Source organism: Poromitra crassiceps (genome assembly GCF_964638095.1).
Source record: "Poromitra crassiceps genome assembly, chromosome: 3".
NCBI lineage: Eukaryota > Metazoa > Chordata > Actinopteri > Beryciformes > Melamphaidae > Poromitra > Poromitra crassiceps.
In genome coordinates this window covers 69,989,509-70,013,990 of record NC_139625.1, presented here as the reverse complement: position 1 = coordinate 70,013,990, position 24,482 = coordinate 69,989,509, and the positions used below count along the sequence as shown (strand labels likewise).

Here is a 24,482-nt window from a genome sequence, read left to right as displayed (position 1 = left end):
GAGAGGGTCGAATAAACAGGTTGTGGATTTAGATGAAAGTACAATTTTTGAAAGTGCATTTAGAGAGATAGTCTCAAAATTCGAGAGTATAGTACTCTCGTCTAAGGTTCTAAGGACAGGGCTAGGAGAGGGGTTAGCACCCTTTGTGAGTAATAGAGAGTTGCTAATTTCATCTCTAATACAGATAATTTTACGGTTAAAGAAGTCAAGGAAGTCATTAGCTGTAAATGGAGAGTTTGTATTGGGGGAGGGTTTGCGAGTAAGATTTGCGACCGTGTCAAATAGAAATTTAGGATTATTTTTATTAGTGTTAATAAGATCTGATAGGTAGGAGGCTCTTGCAGCGGAGAGCATGCATTTGTATTTTAGTAGGCTATCACTCCAAGCTAGTCGAAAGACTTCAAGCTTGGATGATCGCCATTTACGTTCTAGTTTTCTGCATATTAATTTTTGTGCGCGTGTATCGTCAGTATACCAGGGCGAGGGTTTTTTAGGGTGACGGATTTTAGTACGTAGAGGTGCGATAGAATCCAGCGAGGCGAGTAAGATTGAATTAAATTGATTTGTGAATTCATTAATGGAGTCGATCCGCTCTGGGAGAGAGGAAAGCGGCCCCGATAACAAATCAGCGAGTTCAATGGGAGTAGAACTATCGATACGCCGGGCGGTGTAGGTATCGGCTAGGTTTGATTGCCGGAGGGGCAGGTCTATTTTAAATTTAATGAGATAATGATCTGACAGTGCTGGAGGGTATATCATGACTGACAGATCTGAGACGTTAATCCCACGAGCGAGGACGAGATCAAGCGTGTTGCCATTAGAGTGCGTTTGTTCATGAACCAGCTGAGCAAAGCCAAGGGTGTCGACTAAAGATAGAAAGGCTTTGCAGAGTGGGTCAGCTTTACGGTTAACATGAATATTGAAATCGCCAATGATAAGGATATTATCCGTGCGGGTTACGAGGTCAGAGAGAAAATTGGAAAATTCATCAAGAAAAGATGAATAGGGCCCAGGTGGGCGGTAGAGCATAACTAGGTAGAAGGCTCCGAGGCCAGCTATATTAGAGTGTCTCATAGTAAGTATCTCACAAGATAGGAGCTTATACTTTTGATCCTGTAAAAGACCTAGATTTGAGTTATAAATTAGGCCAACGCCCCCACCATTTCTTGACATTCTGGCAACATGCGAATTGTCAAAGTTAGGGGGGGAGGCTTCAATGAGTGGAAGAACAACGTCCGGTTTTAGCCAGGTTTCGCATAATCCCATAACGTCAATATTATGTTCAATGATTAAGTCATTGACCAGGAGGGCTTTATTGGTGATTGATCTGATATTAATGAATCCAAATTGAATAGATTTATCATCAGTGTTAGTTAATTTAGAGCATTCGATACCAGGAGTAGATTTAATCTCAATGAGGTTGGTGTTTAACGTTTTGGGGGGTGGACGAGAGCGGCGTGAGGGGACGGAGCGACGAAGAGAAACTGTGTTAATTTGAGAGATCGTGGTATAATACGGAGACGGAGCGGCGGTGGTAACAGTTGGATTAATAACAATAAGGTTTGGGTTAGGATATTGCAGAGCGTTTATGGGTCGGTTACTAGTAGTAGTGCGGCGCGGACGGAGCACAGTCTGTATTGGATAGACTAAGTTAATTAAACTAGCAGACTCCATAACCGCACAAGTAGAACTAACAGGCTGTCTAGTAGCCTGTGGCCCTGCATGTTGTGGGTGAAACTGTCAATCAAGGATAACAGTCTGGGTTTGCCGTAGGCAACTATCTAGGTTTTTTGATAGAGTGCTGGCGCCCAATGGGGTAGGGTGGATGCCATCCATCTTAAGCATGCCAGTCATGCCTCTAAAGGAGGGCCAGTTATCTGAGAATAGGTAGCCCTTATCAGCACAGTGTTTGGCCAGCCAGTTGTTGAGCCAAAACAGCCTGCTAAAAATGTCAGAGTTAAGTGTGACAGGGAGGAGTTTCTGCTCTAAGCTGTCTAGTGTGCTGTACTGATCTGTTTTACTCTACTCTACTCTGCTGGTATAATTGGTAAGTTTAGTCTGACTTTTAGTAGCTTTTCTGTATTTTAAAAGAAAAGTGTCTTGTGGGCTCTGATAATCAGCTGACTGGTATCAGGTGACCTCTTTCAACGACTCTCTGATTGCTGTGAGGGGAGGAGTCACTGTAGTTTAAAAGTGCTCCACCTGGCTTGCTTATCAGAACACATTTGAGTTTCTGCTCTAAGCTGTCTAGTGTGCTGTACTGATCTGTTTTACTCTACTCTACTCTGCTGGTATAATTGGTAAGTTTAGTCTGACTTTTAGTAGCTTTTCTGTATTTTAAAAGAAAAGTGTCTTGTGGGCTCTGATAATCAGCTGACTGGTATCAGGTGACCTCTTTCAACGACTCTCTGATTGCTGTGAGGGGAGGAGTCACTGTAGTTTAAAAGTGCTCCACCTGGCTTGCTTATCAGAACACATTTGAGTTTCTGCTCTAAGCTGTCTAGTGTGCTGTACTGATCTGTTTTACTCTACTCTACTCTGCTGGTATAATTGGTAAGTTTAGTCTGACTTTTAGTAGCTTTTCTGTATTTTAAAAGAAAAGTGTCTTGTGGGCTCTGATAATCAGCTGACTGGTATCAGGTGACCTCTTTCAACGACTCTCTGATTGCTGTGAGGGGAGGAGTCACTGTAGTTTAAAAGTGCTCCACCTGGCTTGCTTATCAGAACACATTTTTTCAACGACCCTCTGATTGCTACACCTGGCGTAGGCGGAGCTCTGAGCCCCTGCTGAACGAGTATTTCTTAGCATAGTCAGTGTAAAGCGGCAGCTGTAAAGCGGCACGAAGCCTCTGGCACTAAGACTCCCGCAGAAAGACAAGACTTGGCACAAAGACAAGGGAGTCTTTCTGCGGGAGTCCATCGCGGGGAGGCCAGAGCATAGGCTTTTTCTACTTCTCTTATTCTCACTTCTTATTATAACTACTCCTCTTCCTAACTATGTGTTTTCTCCCCATCCCTGTTGTAGCTTCAGCCCACAGACGCCGTAGACACGGCAGCTTCAGGTGTAGTATCCCTGGTAATCTTTCCTACCTTAAACGCACAACTACTTCTTTTACCATAGCCGGAGGTCTCTGGAACTGTCAGTCGGCGGTTAAGAAAACTGAGACCATCTCGGCTCATGCTCTATCTCAAACCCTCCACTTCCTAGCTCTCACAGAGACCTGGATCATCCCAGAAAACACTGCTACTCCTGCTGCTCTCTCTGCTGCTTACTCCTTTTCGCACACCCCCAGGCCTTCTGGCCGTGGCGGAGGCACTGGTATCCTCCTCTCTCCCAAATGGACCTACACTGTCACCTCTCTCTCTCATCTGTCTATCTCATCTTTTGAGTCCCATGCAGTTGCCGTATCCCTACCCATCAAGCTCAACATTGTGGTAATCTACCGCCCGCCTGGTCTGCTTGGTGACTTTCTGGACGAGCTGGACACCCTCCTCTCCGTCTTTCCTGAGGATGGTACTCCACTCATCCTTCTGGGAGACTTCAACATCCAGCCAGTAACCTTACAATCTCTGCTTTTCCTTAACTTCTTCTCATCCTTTGACCTTTACCTCTCTCAATCTCCTCCTACTCACAAAGCAGGGAATGTGCTTGACCTGGTCTTCACCAGATCCTGCTCCACCTCTAATCTCACTGTGACTCCTCTTCCTGTATCCGACCACCACTTTATCACCTTCTCCCTTCCCATCCCCCTCCCCTCCTCCCACCCATCTCCCCCTCACTCTACCACCACCCGACGCAACCTAAAAACTCTCTCACCCGACTTCCTCTCTTCTACCGTCCTCTCCCTGCTTCCCCCTGCCGAGCAATTTGCTCTCCTGTCCACTGACGAGGCTTCCACCACTCTTCTCTCCTCTCTCTCCTCCGCTCTTGATTCTCTGTGCCCACTCACCACTAAGCCTGCCCGATCTTCTCCCCCTTCTCCTTGGCTGACTGAATCTCTGCGAACTTTTCGAACTGAGCTTCGGGCAGCTGAGAGAAAATGGAGAAAATCACATCTCCCTGAAGATCTCTCTTCCTACCACCTTATCCACTCCAACTTCACTGATGCTGTCTCCAAAGCAAAAACCTCCTTCTTCATCTCTGAAATCCAGTCCTCTGCATCCAATCCCAGTAAACTGTTCTCCACCTTCTCCACGCTCCTCAACCCTCCCTCCCATCCCCCTCCCTCCTCCCTCTCTGCTGATGATTTTGTAACATTTTTTACTAAAAAGGTGGATGACATCAGCTCCTCCTTCCATCCTCCAGGCACCCTCACTAACACTCCTGACTCCAATCCTGCTTCCCGGCCCCCTGTCCCTGGATTTCCTTCCTTCTCTCCCCTCTCTCCCGATGAAGTGCTTAAACTCATCAGCTCGAACCGAGCCACCTACTGCCCCCTCGATCCTATCCCTTCCTCTCTCCTCCAAACCATCTCACCTAACATATCTCCCTTCCTCACGACCTTCATTAACTCCTCTCTGTCCTCTGGTCTTGTTCCGCCTGCTCTAAAGACTGCAAGAGTCAAGCCTCTGCTTAAGAAACCCTCCCTTGACCCTACCGCTATTCAGAACTACAGACCTGTCTCTCTCCTCTCATTCCTTTCCAAAACCCTTGAACGAGCAGCGTCCGAACAACTTTCTCTCTATCTCTCCCAAAATGACCTCCTGGACCCTCTGCAGTCCGGTTTCAAGGCTTCTCACTCCACTGAGACAGCTCTTCTTGCTGTCACAGAGGCCCTTCACACTGCTAAGGCCTCATCCCTCTCCTCTGTTCTTGTCCTCCTTGACCTGTCTGCTGCCTTCGATACAGTCAACCACCAAATCCTTCTTTCCACTCTGTCTGACCTAGGCATTTCAGGTTCTGCACTCTCCTGGTTTGCTTCCTACCTCTCGAACCGCTCATACCAGGTCTCATGGAGAGGGTCCCTCTCCAGATCCTGTCCTCTTACCACCGGTGTCCCCCAGGGCTCAGTCCTGGGCCCCTTACTTTTCCTTCTCTATATGAGATCTCTTGCCTATGTGATCTCGTCTCATGGCTTTTCTTATCACTGCTATGCTGACGACACCCAGCTTTTCCTTTCCTTTCCCCCCTCAGACACTCAAATCGAGGCTCGCATCTCTGCATGCCTCAAAGACATTGGCGACTGGATGTCTGCCCACCACCTCAAGCTCAACCTTGGTAAGACAGAGCTACTCTTCCTCCCAGGAAAAGACTGCCCTCTCGCAGATCTCTCCATCTCCATTGACAACACCACTGTGCTTCCCTCCCAAACAGCTAAGAACCTTGGGGTGATCCTTGACAACCAGCTGTCTTGCTCAGCCAACATAGCTGCTACGGCACGCTCCTGTAGGTTCTCTCTCTACAACATCCGCAAAATCCGTCCCTTTCTCACAAGAGAAGCGACTCAACTCCTGGTCCAGTCTCTTGTCTCCTCCCGCCTGGACTACTGCAACGTGCTCCTGGCCGGCCTACCTGCCGCCGACATCCGACCGCTTCAGCTCATTCAGAACGCTGCAGCCCGTCTCGTATTCAACCAACCCAAATTCTCTCACGTCACTCCCCTCTTCCAGGAGCTCCACTGGCTTCCCATCTCGGCCCGCATCAAATTCAAGACACTGGTACTGGCCTACCGGGCAGTACACCAGTCAGCTCCCCTGTACCTGCAATCTATGGTCAGGTTCCAAACCTCTCAGCGCTCCCTTCGCTCCTCCACCAGTGCAGGTCGCCTCGCCCCTCCTTCGCTACGGGGGCTCAAAAGTCGCTCATCCCGATCTCGGCTCTTCTCGTCCCTGGCACCTCAATGGTGGAACGAGCTTCCACCTTCGGTCAGGACGGCTGAATCACTGCCAATCTTTCGGAAAAGACTAAAGACGCACCTTTTCAGGCTCCATCTGGGCCCTTCTTGATCTAACTTCGTTCTCTCTCACCCAAAAAAAAAAAAAAAAAAAACTAACCTTAACTTGTACCACTAACCTAAACTTGTACCACTGTTCCTTCAGAAGTTGTAGTTATCACAGACTGTGCTCCATAGTAGATTGCTCTATTGCTGACAAAAATGTGTTATTGTAAGTCGCTTTGGATAAAAGCGTCTGCCAAATGACGTAATGTAATGTAATGTAATGAAAGTTCAGAGAGGACTCCGAGCAGCCGAAGATGGCGAGTTCTGCCTCCGGCTGAAGGGCCACCCCGTAGGCCTTAGAGGACCAGTCAAATATTCTGGTCCAGAATCCCGTCAGTGAAGGGCAGAACCAGAAGGCATGAGACAGTGTCCCCTCTGACACTTGACATCTTTCACACAGTGGTGAGATAGTAGGATAGATCTTGTGTAATTTCTGCTGAGCAGAGTTGTACAACCGACAGGCTCTTTTCCCATATAATGTCAGATAATTCAGTACCAAGTTCTTCCTGCCATGCCTCTCTAATCCTCTCAGTAGAGGCCATGGTACAGTCATCAAACAGACACACAAATCTAGAGATGAGGTGCCTGGAGTGAGGAGGGCTCAGCAAAACATCAAAAAGAGCATGTTCATTTGGGAGCGCTTCAAAGGCCTGAATCTTGGATCGAACATAGTTTCTGATTTGTATGAATCTGAGCCAGTCCGTGCCGGGCAACCCAAACTTCCCTTTCAGTAAATCAAAGGATGCAAAATGACCATCTATATATAGGTCTTTGATGGAAGCCAGGCCCCTCTCACTCCAGGCATGGTAGTTTCTATCTGACCAAGGAGGCAAAAAAGAGTGATTCAAACAAATGGGAGTGTGGATGGAAACATCTGGTAGACTCAAAACTTTGTTACTTAGCACTGTTGCCTCACAGCAAGAAGGTCCTGGGTTCGAACCCCGGGCCGTCCCAGGTCCTTTCTGTGTGGAGTTTTCATGTTCTCCCCGTGTTCGTGTGGGTTTCCTCCTCCAGTTTCCTCCCACCATCAAAGACATGTATGTTAGGGTTAATACTCCTGTTAAAGACATGTACCGTATGTTAGGGTTAATACTCCTGTCAGTGCCTCTGAGCAAGGCACTGGCAAAATAACTGGAGTTGGTCTCCGGCCGCTGCACTGCTCCTTGATCTATAGGTACCTACAATAGTATGGGTCAAATGCAGAGGATACCTTCCCCCACGGGGACAATATATAGTAAGTATACAAATACAAAAAAGGACATGCAGGACATCCAGGGAACTGTGGGGTACAGCTATTGCGATTGGCATTATACAGTTTTTAATGCATACTGTCTTGCCATCTGTGGACAGTGAAGACAGCAAAAGTTGACTTCCCTAATATCATGACAGGCAAACAAAGATAGAAAATAGATCATTTGGTTCACCAATGATTTAAACCGGTGGTTCTCAACCTTTTTGGCTTGTGAACCTTTACAATGCAGCACTTCTCCTGAACCCTGTCACAGTCTCCAGAGTGGTGAACAGTTCAGCCAAAGAATGATTTTCAGTTTTCAGGTCCTTTCATTTGATTAATTATCAGAGGAGGCCTAGAGTCTGAAGACTAATCAGCATTTCAGAAGAGAAAACTACAATTTAGAAAAAATCATAAAAAAACAGATATTATAATAAATCTGGGTAGTAGAAATACGTATGTTTTTTTCCCCCTATCCCATAAATCAGCTCGCAACCCCCCCAAAATGATCTCACAACCCCCGAGGGGGTTGAGAGGCACTAAGCATGTGATTTGGATGCTTGTGTTACCTTAGCGCGTTACCTAGCAGCGTAACTCAATGACTGGACTGAGCAGCCAGTGGATTCAGTCCATCTGCTCCATATTGTTGTAACAACCTGTTTCCTCTCTGCCAATGGCTCCCCCAGGATCCCGGAGCAGGAGGCGGTGTCCAGTGTGCTGAAACAAGGCGGCTTGTGTCTGGAGACCCTTGGGATAGACAGCCTGGGCCTGGCCGAGTGCAGGGGCACCGGAGCCAACAGGCCCCAGTCGCAGGTCAGCACCATACCACCAGGGGGAGACTATAGGAACCGAGGGGGGAGCTCCGGTTGATCGCATTGAGGCCAATGTGGAAGTACCAAAAAGTGCAGTTCCTCGAATGACCAATTGAGGCTAAAGGGAGTCATTCCCCATTAATCCCCATGTTGAAATGCCCGACTTTACAGCAGAAATAAACATGTGTACAGGCTGGTTCAAAAAACAGTTTTAGTCTCTATAGCCAAATATTTCACCGTTCATGACAACTGTACAGGGGTGCATTTTTATATCATTCACCCATTTATACAGTCTATGGCTGCAAAGAGAGGTCCGATTGTATAGAAGTCAATGGGAAAATGACCCGACTTCTCACTTGATTTATTAAAGTAAACACTTTCCTAGTGAGTTTATGGTCTCAGTCACTAGTTTCAAGTCTTCTTCAATGCAGTCTGGTGTTCATTTTGTAAATTATGGTCGCATTTAGAGTAAAATAGACTATAAAACATTTTTTTTAGGTCGTGATTGACAGGTCGCATTCCAGTGATTGCGCAGCTCGCCGATCACGGACCAATAGCAGCCGACGCTGTGGCTCTGTGGGAAACCCCTGGTCTCGTGCGAGCTGTGCGAGAACCAAAATGCCAAACCCGAGGCTTAAAAACGGTGTCTACAAACCAATGGGTGACATTACATTACATCCACTTTTGTTTTACAGTGTATGGTAGGAATGACCTCAGAGTCACATTTACTTCTGTAAATACGTGTATGTTTTACAGTGTATGGTAGGAATGACCTCAGACTCAGATTTACTTCAGTAAATACGGTCAATGTATGTTTTACAGTGTATGGTAGGAATTAGGGTTTAATCCCGGGAAACGGGATTCCCGGGAAATCCCGACTGGACCATTTCCCGTTTCCCGGAAAATACAATAGCGGGAAACGGGAGAAAATGAATTTAAGAAAATAGCTGTACAGCCTATTGTAGCCTAAATAAAATTGCGTAATGACCATTACTGCAGTTAATACGGTAATTCGTCCACACAACCCACACCAACCTGTTGAGTGAGTCACACACTGAGAGCACTGAATGCACCATGCTCATGGATGTATTAAAAGAACGGACCACGCTCACCACGCTGGTGGATTCCACCACAATGTCTTCTGCTGCCACGCCTGCCAGTAGTTTTGCGTGGAGATACTTTACAAACAACCAAAACAACGAGGATGCCACATGTAACCTCTGTGAGCGAGTGATAAGATGTGGAGGATGATCAACAAGCGGGTTGCTGCGAAGTGAAGCATACTTAACACCAAAAGCCTCGGTGGCCGAAACACTGTCAGAAATGGCAGCATATGACGGATTCTTAAAGCCGTGAATTTTGCACAAGCGGCGCAGGCCGTGATTGTTTGCACTAGTTTATTGATTCAATTGCACTTGAACAATGAATGTCATTTGTAAAGTAAATGAAATTGTTTGGCTATTATAGAAAGGCTGCTGAACGCTATCAGAATATGGAATCCATCTCAGCTTAATTGAAACACGCAAAATAACTTGCTTTAACGAATTTCATTTGTTTATTGTCCAATATCACTTCCCAAATTAAGTGCTGTAACGAATTCCGTTTATTTATTGTCAAATAACATTTCCATGAGGCTGTTCTTATCAGCAGACGAGCACATGCAATGAACACGGCATTTCATATGAAGTTTTTATCTTAAATTATAATGTTTGTTAACATAAATTCATTCTTTTTCTTTAATCCTATAATAAGAATGAGAATAATTATTGATATCAGCAAATAAGACACTACAGCATCAAATTAGCAACCCATAGATTTATTTAAAAATAAAAAAAATAAAATAAAAAAGGGCGATTTCCTGGGATTTTTCTTCATTTCCCGTTTCCCGCTATGCCTCATTTTCGGGAAAAATATTAAACCCTAGTAGGAATGAACTCATTTACTCATGAGTCACATGTACTTCAGTAAATACAGTCAATGTATGTTTTACAGTGTATGGTAGGAATGACCTCAGATGCAGATTTACTTCAGTAAATACAGTCAATGTATGTTTTACAGTGTATGGTACACTGTAAAACATACATTGACTGTATTTACTGAAGTAAATGTGACTCTGAAGCCGTTTTCACACATGTGTACAGGAAAATTACCTGTAAATCAATATCGGCCATTTCCCGGAATTTCCCTTCACACCTAAGCGCTCGCATGTGTGAATATAGCAGCGAAATTGCCTGTATGTTGGGGGGCGGGGCGGCACTGCAGAGCGGGTGGGGAGTGACGTGTCGGCAAAACTCTGATGGTGAAATAAGTTTGCTTGTCACACAATAAATCACACTCGTTTGACTTAAGAGGGCATGTATGTTGTATCATTCACATTCGCTAACCAGTCTTTGAACTGAAATATTTGAAGAAGTTGGGATCCGTGTCTGAGAGAAATAGCCTGGCTGGTTCGATGTTTATCCGTTCACCTGCGTCGCGTTGAAGCACTTTTTACAGACTGGCTTCGTTTGATGTGTCCGGGCTTGCCTTCGCTGTCGGCAACGTAAGCAAAATACTTCCACATTTCGCTTTGTGCATTTGCTTTCTCAACAAGCGTTGGGCGGCTTGCAAGACTCTCAGAGCTGTCTGTGTCCCTGCCGGGCTGCTGACTGAAGGAGGAGGACTGAAGGACTGGCCAGAGAGCGAGCAGGCAGCAGAGAGGGGAGAGGGGGAAATCGGCACGCCCACACATGAAGCTGACATACCGCTCTTATTATCACAAGATCATTTCACCAGTTTGCTTTAATGTGCGCGAATGATTAGATTATGCCCGCTGGAACATTAAGCAACGTGTGTACACCTCGCCCATGAGAACGACCGGCAAATGACTTGACACGTTTCACACTTGTGTCCCTTATCGCGGCATATCGCTCTTCTGACTGGCTCGAAACTGGTGAAATGTCCGCGATGACGGGGTCGCGCTTATACCGGAAAACAACTTTCACACATGAAGGCAATAGACCGCTTTCCGGTCATTTAGCGTAAAAAGCGCATGTGGGAAAACGGCTTGAGAGTCTGAGGTCATTCCTACCATACACTGTAAAACATACATTGACTGTATTTACTGAAGTACATCTGAGTCATTCCTACCCATGGGAGGAATGACCTCAGAGTCACATTTACTTCAGTAAATACAGTCAATGTATGTTTTACAGTGTATGGTAGGAATTACCTCAGAGTCACATTTACTTCAGTAAATACAGCCAATGTATGTTTTACAGTGTATGGTAGGAATGACCTCAGACTCAGATTTACTTCAGTAAATACAGTCAATGTATGTTTTACAGTGTATGGTAGGAATGACCTCAGACTCTCAGAGTCACATTTACTTCAGTAAATACAGTGAATGTATGTTTTTATGTTTTTATGTATGTACAGTAGCACTGAAATTTCCCCTTGTGGGACGAATAAAGGATTATCTTATCTTATCTTATCTTTTACAGTGTATGGTAGGAATGACCTCAGACTCACATTTACTTCAGTAAATACAGTCAATGTATGTTCTACAGCAGGGATACTCAACTTGCTTTGCCCGGGGACCACTTTCGTGAAAGGATAGAAGGCCAGGGGCCAGTTAATAAACAAACAATATACATTTTTCTGTAGCGGATTGTAGGTTTTTGGGGTGTCAGCCGGAGTTTAGTCTGACAATGTTGTGCACACCGGATAGTTCATTCATTCATTCATTCATTCATCACTGGTATGGGGCATGTCAGTAACTTACTGCTATACATGATACAGGGACAATAGCTCACACAATCGTGGTGATGTGAATGTTAAACGTGTGAAACCTCATGGTTCTTTTTTTTTTTTGCTGAGAATATGTTATGACTTTCTCTCCCATGAATTCCATTGGAAATGTATTGTATAATGTCTTTGGCATTTGGATGTTGTTTGCCGAGTTTTAAATAGCCTACTTTTGGGAGATATGACATTTTGATCCAGCGGCGGTGACATTGTTAATCCCAGGGTTCTTTGGTCTTCTCAGCCTGCAACCCAAATGAGAATTGTATCTTTCACACTGGGCTGCAGAGCTAATAAACACGTTACTCGTCATCACATAAGGACCCGTTTAAGTGTCAAACCACAGCTTAAGAAACATTGCATTAGTCAGTGGGGCCATTTGACCACCATATTACAGTAAATAAGGTGGTAACTATACAATGCTGTGTCAGTGGTGTGCTTGTAGCTGGTAACTGTGGTTGAGATGAAGAAAGGCAAGTAGTGATAGAAAGATCTCCAACAGGGATAATGACCTCCGGATCTACGAGGTTCAAACCACTGAACAGCTTGGCCCAACTCCTCTCTTTCTAGAAAGTTAACCTAACCGCACTTCTGATTTAAAAACGGGCATCTCTGCAAATAGTTTGGACAGAATCATAGTGGTTTGGAATGTAGATATTGGAGAATATTGTAATCCAATAAAAGTATAATGTCCCATGCACAGCTGTAACTTTTTGAGGTAATGGCATAAAGCCAGTCTGTCTATGAACAAAACTGCTGGATAGCGGCACATTAATCCTTCATAGTAAAAACGATAAGCAAACCTGAAAAGCTGCTGTGTTAAATGCCATCTTTGCTCCTCCATTTTTATGTGTATTATGAAAAATAAATGACAAAAGATGCCAAATTTAAACAAGTGGATAAGTGGTTTCCTCTGTGTTTTTGCACAAAGTTAACTAGCTTTTCCACAGCCAAGATGACAGCAGTCATTAAGGCACTTATAATGATCCGTACGTTCTGTATTTTGCAGCGATGGGAGCTGGTGGAGCCGTTGATCCGGCAGCAAGACCTCTGCCTGGCCATCACAGCCTTCACAGCAGGGTCAAAGGTCAAGATGGAGTCCTGCAGTGCAAAAGAGCCTAGACAGGTAAGAGTGTCCTGAAAAAAAGCTTTGTATTTTCACAAAATCACAAAGTCTGTCAAATTGTTATCATAGCCTTTAAAAAGTAGATAAAGACAGCAAAAACATGTCTGCGCGCTAAAATCCATTTAATCCAGAGGGGTGTACCACGAAACAAGATTAGTGGCTTAGCGAGGTAACTTCAGGTTTAACCCTAGGTGTGCCGTACCACGACGCTAGTTAACTTCTTACCGAGATAGATCACCATAGCAACTTATGCTCTACGGCTAACCTGCTTTGTAGCAGGTTAAGTTCAGAGGATAAGATCAAAACCCATGAAAGACCCACCTGCTTACCAATAAGCTCTCTGGAAACAGCGAGTCGCCATTCATATGGTCCCCATATGAAAAATACATTGCATTCAAAAGGGGGAAGAAAGAAAAAGAAAAATGGCTCCTGTTGAATTAATCGAGGACAGCCTTGCACTTGTTGCAGGCTACATTTAAATTAAGCCCTACTTACCACTTTGGAATATGTTTTAATTTTTGTGCTCTCAAGTAGCCTAGATACATTGTTTGACCCCGCCGATCGATTGCAGCTGAATGGTGAGTGGAGAAATATCACTAAACCGGCATAAAAAGGTTACATAAATGTCTCCAAAGCGCACAGTGCCGTGTGCACAACGGAGCTGAGGCTGACGTTGGGTTGGACATGGTCATACATGCCAGAATAGCCTACTACTATCTAAGCAATTTAATATGGGATTGCCTGCACACAGATTATTCATATCTAGGCTACTCCTGCATTTTGCAGCTGCAACGGTGTTGCTTTTGGCCTGTATGATGTGATTGAACTTCATATTATTTCCAGTATAGCCCTTGTATGAAATATGGAGATATGCGACTCTGCTGCCAATAGCCTATATGTGACCACAAAATAGGCTATTTTTTATAAATGAAATCTATGCCCACCGTGTCGATTCAGTTCAGCAGCCTTTTTCAATTTTATTATCATTTTTTTTTGATAGCCTATTAGCCTATATGAATTATTCCATTATCAGTGCGACCAAACACATCATGAGATCATTATTATTCATTGAGCCTAAATTGTCTAAAAACGCCTACAATTTTGGAAATAGATATGCAGGTTATATTGAGTTTATTGAGAGGGTGAATTGAGCTGCTGCAGATAGTCTACGTGGAGGCAGAAACCGCTCTTCAAAGAAATTACTGATGTGAATAAAAGCGGTAACTTTAGACAGTCATTCGGGAACAGACTAATAATATCCAACGCGGATTTTGATTCTGACATACATAGTAAAGCTTCACGATTTGCGCTTTGAATGAATGAGGAAATAGCCGTGTCTGGCGCTGTAGAAGCTGCAGCAGTCCATATTGCATTGTGATTGGCTAGTTGTTAAAAACCACGCCTCTTTTGCGGGCACGAGCTCCTGTGCACGGGCATTTTCATGTGCACGCGCTCTCAACTTGATTAGAAAAACCTGGTTCCACTTAACGAGTGGCGAACTACATTCGTGGTATCACTTAACTAGAATCGAGCTTCTTGGCAATTATCTGGTTTAGCCAAACTAGATCAAGGGACAGATCCTGGATCTTCTTATACAACATTCATGGTACAGCCCTCAGGTGCATCGGTTCCAAAACTGGGGAAAAACAAGAGGCCAACTGTCTTTTTTGGATGGGATTTTTCGCAACAATAAAATGAAAAAGAGGCCAGCTGATGCGAATCTTTCATTTGATCCTTTAACTCCTTCTCCGCCATTGACGTCCCGGAATGTCAATCCGTCTTTTCACTGCCATGCGAAAGATGGCGCTCTTAGCCACCTTATGAAGTGCTTACCATACTCGTGTAGTCGTCTGCAAGCCAGAGGTTTTTTCCCCACAAAACTAGCCAGCGTTCTCAGCATCGATCTCCCTTCATGGAGGAAGCTCAAAACACATCCAGCCTGGTGCCTCAAAGCGGTGCAAGGAGTTGTTTCCCCCGGGCTGGACGCGTTGTCACACGGGCTCACGACAGTCACTCAACACGGAATGATTTCTTTCACAATAAACTGATAAACCCACACCAATCACTGCACCTGTCAGTTAGATCAGTCATCCGCTTTGTGAACCCTTACATTGTTTAAATTTCAGCGGTTAAATATTCCCCCAGACCTCCACACATCGAGTACCAGGAAGTCAAGTCAAGTCAAGTTTATTTATATAGCCCTAATTCACAAGCATGTCTCAGAGGGCTTCACAGAACATATGTCTAGCTAATTCTAGCTGACACAACAGTAGCAAGAATATACAGAATAAAGATAACATTTTGAACAATTGATAGAGAAATATAGAAAATATAGAAATGAAGGATAGAGCAGAGGAGAGAGCAGGAGAAGGGAGGAGAGCAGGGGGAATGTGAGAGAGTGATGGGGTGGGGAGGGAATGGGAAATGTTGGAGGGTATAGGAGGTGGGGAAGGAGCAAGAGGAGAGGGCAGGAGAGGGGAAAGGGGAGGGAGTGTGTGGGGGAGGAGAGAGCAGGGGGAGGGAGGAGGTGGGGAGAGAATGGGAAATGTGGGAGAGGAGAGAGCGTATGGAAGAGTATGGGAGTATAGAGGAGTATGGGAGACTATATGGAGAGAACAGGGAAAGGAGGGCTAGCTGACACAACATTAACAAATTACAGTAGTAATAATCACATCGAACAATTATATGATAGAGAAATATAGACACACATCTTGCAAACGGACATATGTCGATTTCTTAGCAACCAAACTATGCCTAATTTAATTGGCTGCAAACCTTTAGTAGTGAGTCCCTTTGCCAAATAAACACATGTTCACATATAGAGCTTATGGGTGCCTCGCTTTAGGGAAGAATGGGTGCCATGCTTTAAATAGTGGCGGAATATTGGAGGGGATAGAATGGGTGCCATGCTTTGGAGTAGAATGTGTACTATGCTTTAGAGTAGTGGGGGAAGGGGGGAAGAGGAGAGAGCAGGAGAGTGGAGGAGGGAGGGAGAGCGGGGGGATGTGGGGGAGGAGAGGGCAGGGAGAGGGAGGAGGTGGGGAGAAAATGGGAAATGTGGGGGTGGAGAGCACAGAGAAGGAGAGGTGGGAGGGTGCAGGGGAGGGAGAGCAGGGGGAATGTGAGAGAGGGGAGAGCAGGAAGTGGCAGGGAATGGGGAAAAATTGGGGAGAAGAGGAGAAGGAGAAGGAGCAGAGAAGGGGAGAAAGAGGAGAGAGCAGGAGAAGAGGGGAGAGCGGTGGGATGTGGGGGAGGAAAGAGCATGGAAAGAGAGGAGGTGGGGGGGAATGGGAAATGTGGGAGAGGAGAGAACAGGAAGGGAGAAGAGGGGAAGGAGCGGGGGAAGGGGGAAAGAGAAAGAGAGGGGGGGGAGAAGATCAGACAAACTGACTACTCTAGACATTAACCAGAGCTAACTGGGACATATGGGATCTAGCTAATCTACAGCCTAGTCTGGCCTGTCCTATTCTGCTCTAGTCTGATCTTTGCCTGAACACTATAACAGGTCAGCCTATAGTTAGGCTGTAGCTAATCTATCGCCTACCTAAGCTATTCTAAACCAACCGGCAGCCCTCGACCAGTGATGGAGAGCACCGATGCCCCCCGCCCCGGCCCCCGCCCCCACACACATAAGGAAGCACCCGCCCCACGGAGAACATGAGAGTGTGACCCGCAAGTGTCGATAACTAAAGAACAGAAGAAGGCAGAAACAAACTTTTTTCCCATGAAAGTAGAGGCTTTGTTCAGTCTTTTGGGATATTCTGTTTACATAGTCATAGAAGAAAATATTCTGTGGGTCGTGGAAAATCACTGAAAATGCTCAGAAACCCTGGCGGTAGCTGGCGACTTTTCCATATTTGGTTCTGATCTTGTAACCTTGGGAGGGAGCTGGATTCGTGAGATAACGATTGCGTGAGGAATCCATCTAGATGCGCTCCAAGCTATTGGTTTAACTCCGCTCCAGCAGCAGGCTGGACCAGTCAGCCTCCAGAGACAGCTACGGGCGGAATTTAGGTGTGACTGACAACAGCGAGAAGTGAGCCCGTGATAGACAGATGGTTCATCCAATCACCTGCCAGGTATTCTTTGAACGCGTCGACGTCCCAGGTGGTTCTGTGTAACAAACCAGCTGGCAGCGTCAGGGTACTAATCTTGTGCTATCGTTCATTTTAAGGGTAAGTGTCAGTTTTTCCATTCTGTTCTTGGTGTGCCACTCAGAGGCAGATGAGATGAGCAGTGATGAGGTGAGAGGTTGCTGCCAGGAGGACAGATGCTGAGCAGAGGCAGAGCCTTGCTGTGCTGATGCAGCTATCGCCAAACCAAGACGGGTTGATTTTAAAGACCCAGTAAAACAAGCGCTCCCATAACTTCAGACCCCACCCAGTAAAACAAGCGCTCCCATAACTTCAGACCCCACCCTCGTGCTCTCTTGCGTGAATGTTGAACACTCTCATCCTTGCTGGACCCTCGCTGGCTCCACGGTTGATTTATGGCACTGAAGCGGGAGTTTTAACTCAAACCATGTGTGTGGTGTGTGTGTGTGTGTGTGTGTGTGTGTGTGTGTGTGTGTGTGTGTGTGTGTGTGTGTGTGTGTGTGTGTGTGTGAGTGTGTGGGACCCCTGCCAGCCCACCCTCTCTCTCATCTCTCCGCAGGGCTATCTCAATCCTTTGAGAGTTGTTTGGGAGTCTGCCCATCAACAAGCAATCTATTTCACTGTGGGAGACATTTGGCCTCTCTGTCCTGATCGCTGAATCCACCAGGGAGAAAAAGTAGCATTTTTTTTAACCTTCCTCTCTAAATGACATACCACATTTAACCCTTTGAGCAGCAACTGATTGGTGGTGCGTGTTGTAAAAGTTTGGACTTCATTAGTCTGGATTTCAATGGAGAAAAAATATTACTAATTATATGGGCCTTATGGGCATTATGTGACCTATTAAACAGTAGAATGTGTGTGTGTGTGTGTGTGTGTGTGTGTGTGTGTGTGTGTGTGTGTGTGTGTGTGTGTGTGTGTCTCCCCTGTTTTTCTCCGCAATTGTACTTGGCCAATTCCCCCTACCAAGCTGTGCCAGTCGTTGCTCCACCCCCTCTGCCGATCTGGAGAGTTGTAGACTAGCATATGCTTCCTCCGACGCAGTCGCCAGCCGCTTCTTTTCACTGTGACCTGACAGTGAAGAGTTTCACAGGGAGGATGTAATGCATGGAAGGGTGACACTATTCCCCTCAGTTCCCCTCCCTCCGGAACAAGCACCCCGACCGACCAGAGGAGGCGCTAGTGCATACCCTACACCGGGTTCCCACACAGACACAGCCGATTGTGCCTGTATGGACGCCTTACCAAGATGGAGGCACGGGGGCTCGAACTTGCGACCCTCGTGTTGGTAGGCAGGGAATCTACTACGCCGCTACCCTAGAATGTGATTTATGTTGCTCAACATAACCACGTGCTAATAGTAGGGGTGTCACGATACACTCAGTTCACGATACGATACGTATCACGATACTGGGTTCACGATAACGATACGATACGATACGATTTTAACTTGAATAATGACAATATATGACTGGAAAAGTAGTATTTTATTTGAAATGCACAAATACAAAACATGCTGTTGTGGGAAATTGTTATTACAATAACAACTAGAAAAAACATGAGATTGGAGATAAGGCTTATCTTGAAATAGAATGAGTTACACCGTCACTTAGATTTACTTTGAACTAAAAGGTTTCTCAGCAGTATAAATTCTCATTATGCATCTTCAGCTTTTCTTCAAACTCAAACAACAAGACTTTTCTTAGTCTATTTTTTATGCATCTTCAGTTTTTCCTGTCAAGTAAACAGTTTTGCCAGAAACTCAATTGAATGGTTTCTCTCCTGTATAACTTCTCGTGTCTCTTCAGAGACTTGTTCAACTGAACTACTTTCCACACATTGAACTTCAACAAACAAAGACGTTTCTTCGTCTATTTTTGAAAAAAAAAAAAAAAAATTTTTTTTTTTTTTTCCACGATATGAGATTTCATCTCAACGATACATATCGTGACGTTTTACTATCGCGAAATTTCGTGGGACGATATATTGTGACACCCCTAGCTAATAGGATTTAAGATTACGATCAATGTCACTAAATCCTGTACATTGTGAACTTTTGCACTCTGATACAATGTCCTCCTTCTCTCACTCTCTCTGTCACAAGCATACATGCAGTTTAAGGCATGCACACACACACACACACACACACACACACACACACACACACACACTCTCTCTCAACCTTTCCCTTCTACAGGAGATTAAGATTAACCCATCGTTCACCTCTACACTTTGATAAGCCTTGGTCTGGCTCCAGGAGGCTCTGCATGCTGCTCTGTTGATAAGCCTTGGTCTGGCTCCAGGAGGCTCTGCATGCTGCTCTGTTGATAAGCCTTGGTCTGGCTCCAGGAGGCTCTGCACGCTGCTCTGTTGATAAGCCTTGGTCTGGCTCCAGGAGTCTCTGCACGCTGCTCTGTTGATAAGCCTTGGTCTGGCTCCAGGAGGCTCTGCACGCTGCTCTGTTGATAAGCCTTGGTCTGGCTCCAGGAGGCTCTGCATGCTGCTCTGTTGATAAGCCTTGGTCTGGCTCCAGGAGGCTCTGCATGCTGCTCTGTTGATAAGCCTTGGTCTGGCTCCAGGAGGCTCTGCACGCTGCTCTGTTGATAAGCCTTGGTCTGGCTCCAGGAGGCTCTGCACGCTGCTCTGTTGATAAGCCTTGGTCTGGCTCCAGGAGGCTCTGCACGCTGCTCTGTTGATAAGCCTTGGTCTGGCTCCAGGAGGCTCTGCACGCTGCTCTGTTGATAAGCCTTGGTCTGGCTCCAGGAGGCTCTGCATGCTGCTCTGTTGATAAGCCTTTGTCTGGCTCCAGGAGGCTCTGCACGCTGCTCTGTTGATAAGCCTTGGTCTGGCTCCAGGAGGCTCTGCACGCTGCTCTGTTGATAAGCCTTGGTCTGGCTCCAGGAGGCTCTGCACGCTGCTCTGTTGATAAGCCTTTGTCTGGCTCCAGGAGGCTCTGCATGCTGCTCTGTTGATAAGCCTTGGTCTGGCTCCAGGAGGCTCTGCACGCTGCTCTGTTGATAAGCCTTGGTCTGGCTCCAGGAGGCTCTGCACGCTGCTCTGTTGATAAGCCTTGGTCTGGCTCCAGGAGGCTCTGCACGCCGCTCTGTTGTGGCTTTAAGTTCTACTCTATTATATCATGGAGCTAATAAACTGAAGCGTCATAGCGAGTGATTTATGGACCGTCTGTTTTTAGGGAACACAGTTTCTGCTTGCTCTCTTTACTTCGCTCTTAAGTTTCTTGTAGAACGTACTCTTGCACTCATATCCGTGCCTGAGCTCTTGGGAGTATCCATTAAAAAGATTATTAGATTTATGTGTCATCAAAGGAGTCGGGTTTCCTCGTTTATTGGAAGGTATACAAAGTATACAAAATAGATATTTTATGTCTTGGTAAGCAAGAAGTAATTACAGTTTCACTGGCTCAGAATTGTGTTTGTGACCAGGTGGTGATTTCTTTTTTGTTTGGTCAAGTTTTTTCAGATTTTTCTCACTCGTTCTTCCCAGTGTGCTTGGCCAATTCCCCTTGCTGTCCCGGCCGTTGCTCCACCCCCTCTGCTGATCTGGGAAAAGCTGTAGACTAGCACATGATTCGTCCAATACATGTGCAGTCGCCAGCCGCTTCTATCCACCGACAGTGAGGAGTTTCACCGGCAGGACGTAGCACGTGGGAGGATCCTGATATTCCCCCCAGTTCCCCTCCTCCCAAACAGGCCCCCTGACCGACCAGAGGAGGCACTAGTGCACCGACCAGGACACATACCCTTAATCCAGCTTCCCACCCGCAGACACGGGCATTTGTGCCTGCGCCCGACCAAGCTGAGGGTAACACGGGGGCTCGAACCTGCGACCCTCATGTTGGTAGGCAGGGAATCTACTGCTGCACTACCCGGACGCCCCCTAACCTTGTGTATTCAGAGCACAGTTACTCATTTTCAGTGATGCCTTGCATCATTTTCAGTTATACTATAGCCTACTGCTCAGTCACTTTCTCCACCTAGATTTTCTCAGCTGGTCTGAGGATTTGAACTTGTGACCCTGCTGACATGCCTGCGTGCTTCTCTAACCTGTAGGCTACAGTCAAGTATCTGTACAATGTTAAGAAGCCAAACTAGCAAACAGATAAAGCAAAAAATCTATTTGATCAGCAAAAACAAATTGTTTCTTTCTTCTTTTGTGAGGCAGCTGGCTGCACCATGATTTCCTCCCTGTATACATCAAGTCAATCATTCATGTGATGACTGTAATCCAGGTCTGACTCAGTCCATTACTCACTGCTAACTTGAACCTCCTGCGCCGATGCACATCATTTATGAGGGAGAAATAATCCAAAGCAGACGTTGTGCGAGCGCTTTGCTTCTGCCTGTAAAAGTAGGAGGAGATGACCTCATCATGTTCCTCTTCTTCTCTTCCCACCAATTCCACTTGCAGAAATGGAAGCCAAAAGGCACGGCGCTGCAGCACATGGTCAGCGGCCTCTGCCTGGACAGCCAGCCGCCTGCGGGCCCTCCGGCCATCACTCAGTGTCGCCCCCAGGTGGCCAGCCAGTCCTGGGAGCCGCAGCTAATCACCTGAACCGGAGCGGATGGGGCGAGGCAGAGGAAGGAGAGCAGATCCTGGCCCCGGTCTGCAGAAGACATCTGCACACTGTCTGTGGCCTCGCTGAGGGATGGAAGGCGTGAGGCTGAGAACTGTATTTTTGTGATGTCTACTGCGAGCTCCTGTTGGATGTCTGGGTGACCAGAGTGTCAAGCAAAACAGGCCTTGTTGAGCAAAACATCACAGGTCTTACCTTTTCTGTACAGCGCTTCATCCTTTAAGGATGCTGTGATTCTTCTGGTAATCTAAGCTTTTCACTGAAAATTGTTGCACATTTCACTTTTTATTATTTTCTCTGTCTATCCTGGTCAGCAAATTGCTTCAACTCAGACTGGTGAGGGTTTCCTCGAAACAAATGAGTGCATATTGTACTGTAGCAAATGTGTTGAGGTGCACCTAACCTACTCTGCTTGTCTCTTTGCCTAGTGTATGTCCACACTAATATGGCTTCGTTTTAAACTGCATAGCTTTTGCTACGGTTACGCCTTGCATCCACAATACCACGATGTTTCTGACTGCCCTAATTGGACACGAACTGATATGCTGCTGACCCCGTATCAGTTTTTAAACTCTGGGTTTTTTTTGTAGTGTGGATGGGCGGAAACAGAGACCTTTGAAAAGCGATGAGTTTTTCCCCTGTATATATTCCACTGTGGCATGCTGCCACTGTAACATGCCATGCTAGAAATATTTTCAAAATAACTATTTTTGGCCAAAATAGTCTCACTTGGCTATGCTGTGCATTGAGCTATGCTGTGCATTTAGGACTGCAGTACCAGTGTTTCTAGGTGCCACTGCTGCTTCTTTTGGCTTTTTTTTGTATAAATAAAGTATTTCTGCCCAGAGACTGATGAGTCATGACCAATGAGAAATAGCAACATGTGGTCACGGACAGAGAGACGCACACACACTGCTGCCTCATTCAGTCATTTCTGTCATGCACCGTAACCTCATGTGATATGTGCTTTCAGGTGCGTTAGTATCGACGTAGATGTTTTCCGTACCACAGTTGAAACGCTTGTGTGGACAGAGATCGGTTTCCTTTTAAAACGCCTTTTAGAACAAAACCATATTAGTGTGGACGTGGTTGGGTCATGTCTGATAACTGTGGACCAGGGTAGCTTTATGTATAGCCAACCGAGATCTGAGCTTTTTTTTTAATGCTGAATAGCAGTCTTGAAAGTACCATGCAAAGCATTGTCAGGAACATTATTTATTGTTTTGCATGGTCAGACCCAAAGAATGTTTTTTTTTCTGTCTCTCTTCAAGATTTTATGTAAATATTTGAAGCAGATTACAGCTTGGATTTTGTGTAAAGTACCCTATATGTTGTTTGAAAAATAAAATGTGCTAACAAAGAAATTGTGTCTGTAGTTATTAGTTTGTATACTAAGTTGTAAAATGATGCCATTTGCTCTGAAATTTTGATGCACAATATTGCGAAGAGGAGTACATATCCCAAATACAGTATCATGTGTCTTGCTATTTGTGCTGACTTTTGACTTTGGTGTTTGTCTTGTGTTGTTATGTTCTTGAAACTATACAAGTATTTGAAATTGTGTATGTTTTACAGGGCACTGATGAAAATAAGCATCCATGCTCAGCCAAGCTGCCCTGGGTAAATAAAAATAAAATGTGAGGCTGCAATAACACTGGTGTCACACTGTCAACTACAATAACACTGCTTTCACACTGTCAACTACAATAACACTGGTGTCACACTGTCAACTACAATAACACTGCTTTCACACTGTCAACTACAATAACACTGGTGTCACACTGTCAACTACAATAACACTGCTTTCACACTGTCAACTACAATAACACTGCTTTCACACTGTCAACTACAAAAATGCTTAATAGTGTCACATTTGTTTGCTGAAATTTGTTTCCCATTGAAACTGGCTAGAAATTAAGCTGTATGCTGTGCTGATTCTAAATTGGATTGTGACTGAAGAGATCATTATACACCACTTTTAGAGATGAACCACAGTTAGGTGAAGCAATGAACTCAGTGTGGGTGGGATTGAAAGAAACTGACAACAAATGTCTCCACTGGAAATAACCACTAGATGGAGCGATCGTGTACTATTTAGAAGGGGTACTGCAACTTACACACAGTGCCCACAAGGGAGCAGAATAACCTAACAGATCCAGCAACTATTTATGACTATTGCTTGACCTTGACAGGTTTATGGATAAAAGCTTGTTGTAAATAAATAAAAGTAATACAGTAAATTTGGGTTTAAGATAAGGAAGAATGCGAGGGAAATTAGAAAAATAATAAAGAAAAAAATAGACTATATCTGAGAGAGATTGCCTTGCCACTCATACTGAGTGCAAAGGCAGAAAGACATTCCATAACAGACATGACCATAACAGGCTTGACAACTTTGTCAATCAAACGTTTGCCCCTCACTTCCTTGATTTTGCAATCTTCAAAGCCACAAAACAGCCTGGCCTGCAGCTCAGCAGGGCTTCATCGCTAACCATAGCTATGTGAGGAATGTTGCTAATACTGATAAACTGCTGGCCTTGTGGAGGGGCCCGGGTGGTTTCATCATCAGGAGAAGATGCGGTTTAGGCGGGCATGGCAAAAACTCAATGATGATCTCGTTGCTTCAAAATGCCCAGACAGACAATATGAGTTCAGCATGAAAAACCAGATGTTCTCAACCACAGGAACTAGATGAATACTGAGTCACGCTCTGGGAGAAAGTCTCATTAACATATTCCTACTTTTGTCCCAGAAGAAACGTGCCAGCATTTCAAGTCCTGACAAATAGTGTGAGAAAAAGAGAGGCTATAAGCCATGCCCATGCCGTTACTTTAAGAATGCTGTGTTTTCCAGATGGACTTTGAATCTACTGTATGTGGTTTCAAAAGTCCCTTCAGTGACAA

General features: G+C 45.4%; 1 protein-coding gene across 1 annotated transcript in view; it reads left to right on the top strand.

Annotated features, from left to right (window-relative positions):
* The window catches only part of galnt16 (UDP-N-acetyl-alpha-D-galactosamine:polypeptide N-acetylgalactosaminyltransferase 16), a 67,224-nt gene extending 44,326 nt beyond the window's left edge, over positions 1-22,898 (top strand). Inside the window, exons 13-15 of the mRNA XM_083632785.1 lie at positions 7,857-7,983; positions 12,775-12,891; positions 21,414-22,898. Of these exons, the coding sequence (XP_083488911.1) occupies positions 7,857-7,983; positions 12,775-12,891; positions 21,414-21,557 (388 nt within the window). The 3' untranslated portion in view covers positions 21,558-22,898. The remainder of the gene's footprint in view (positions 1-7,856; positions 7,984-12,774; positions 12,892-21,413) is intronic.
* The last annotated feature ends 1,584 nt before the right edge of the window (positions 22,899-24,482 follow it).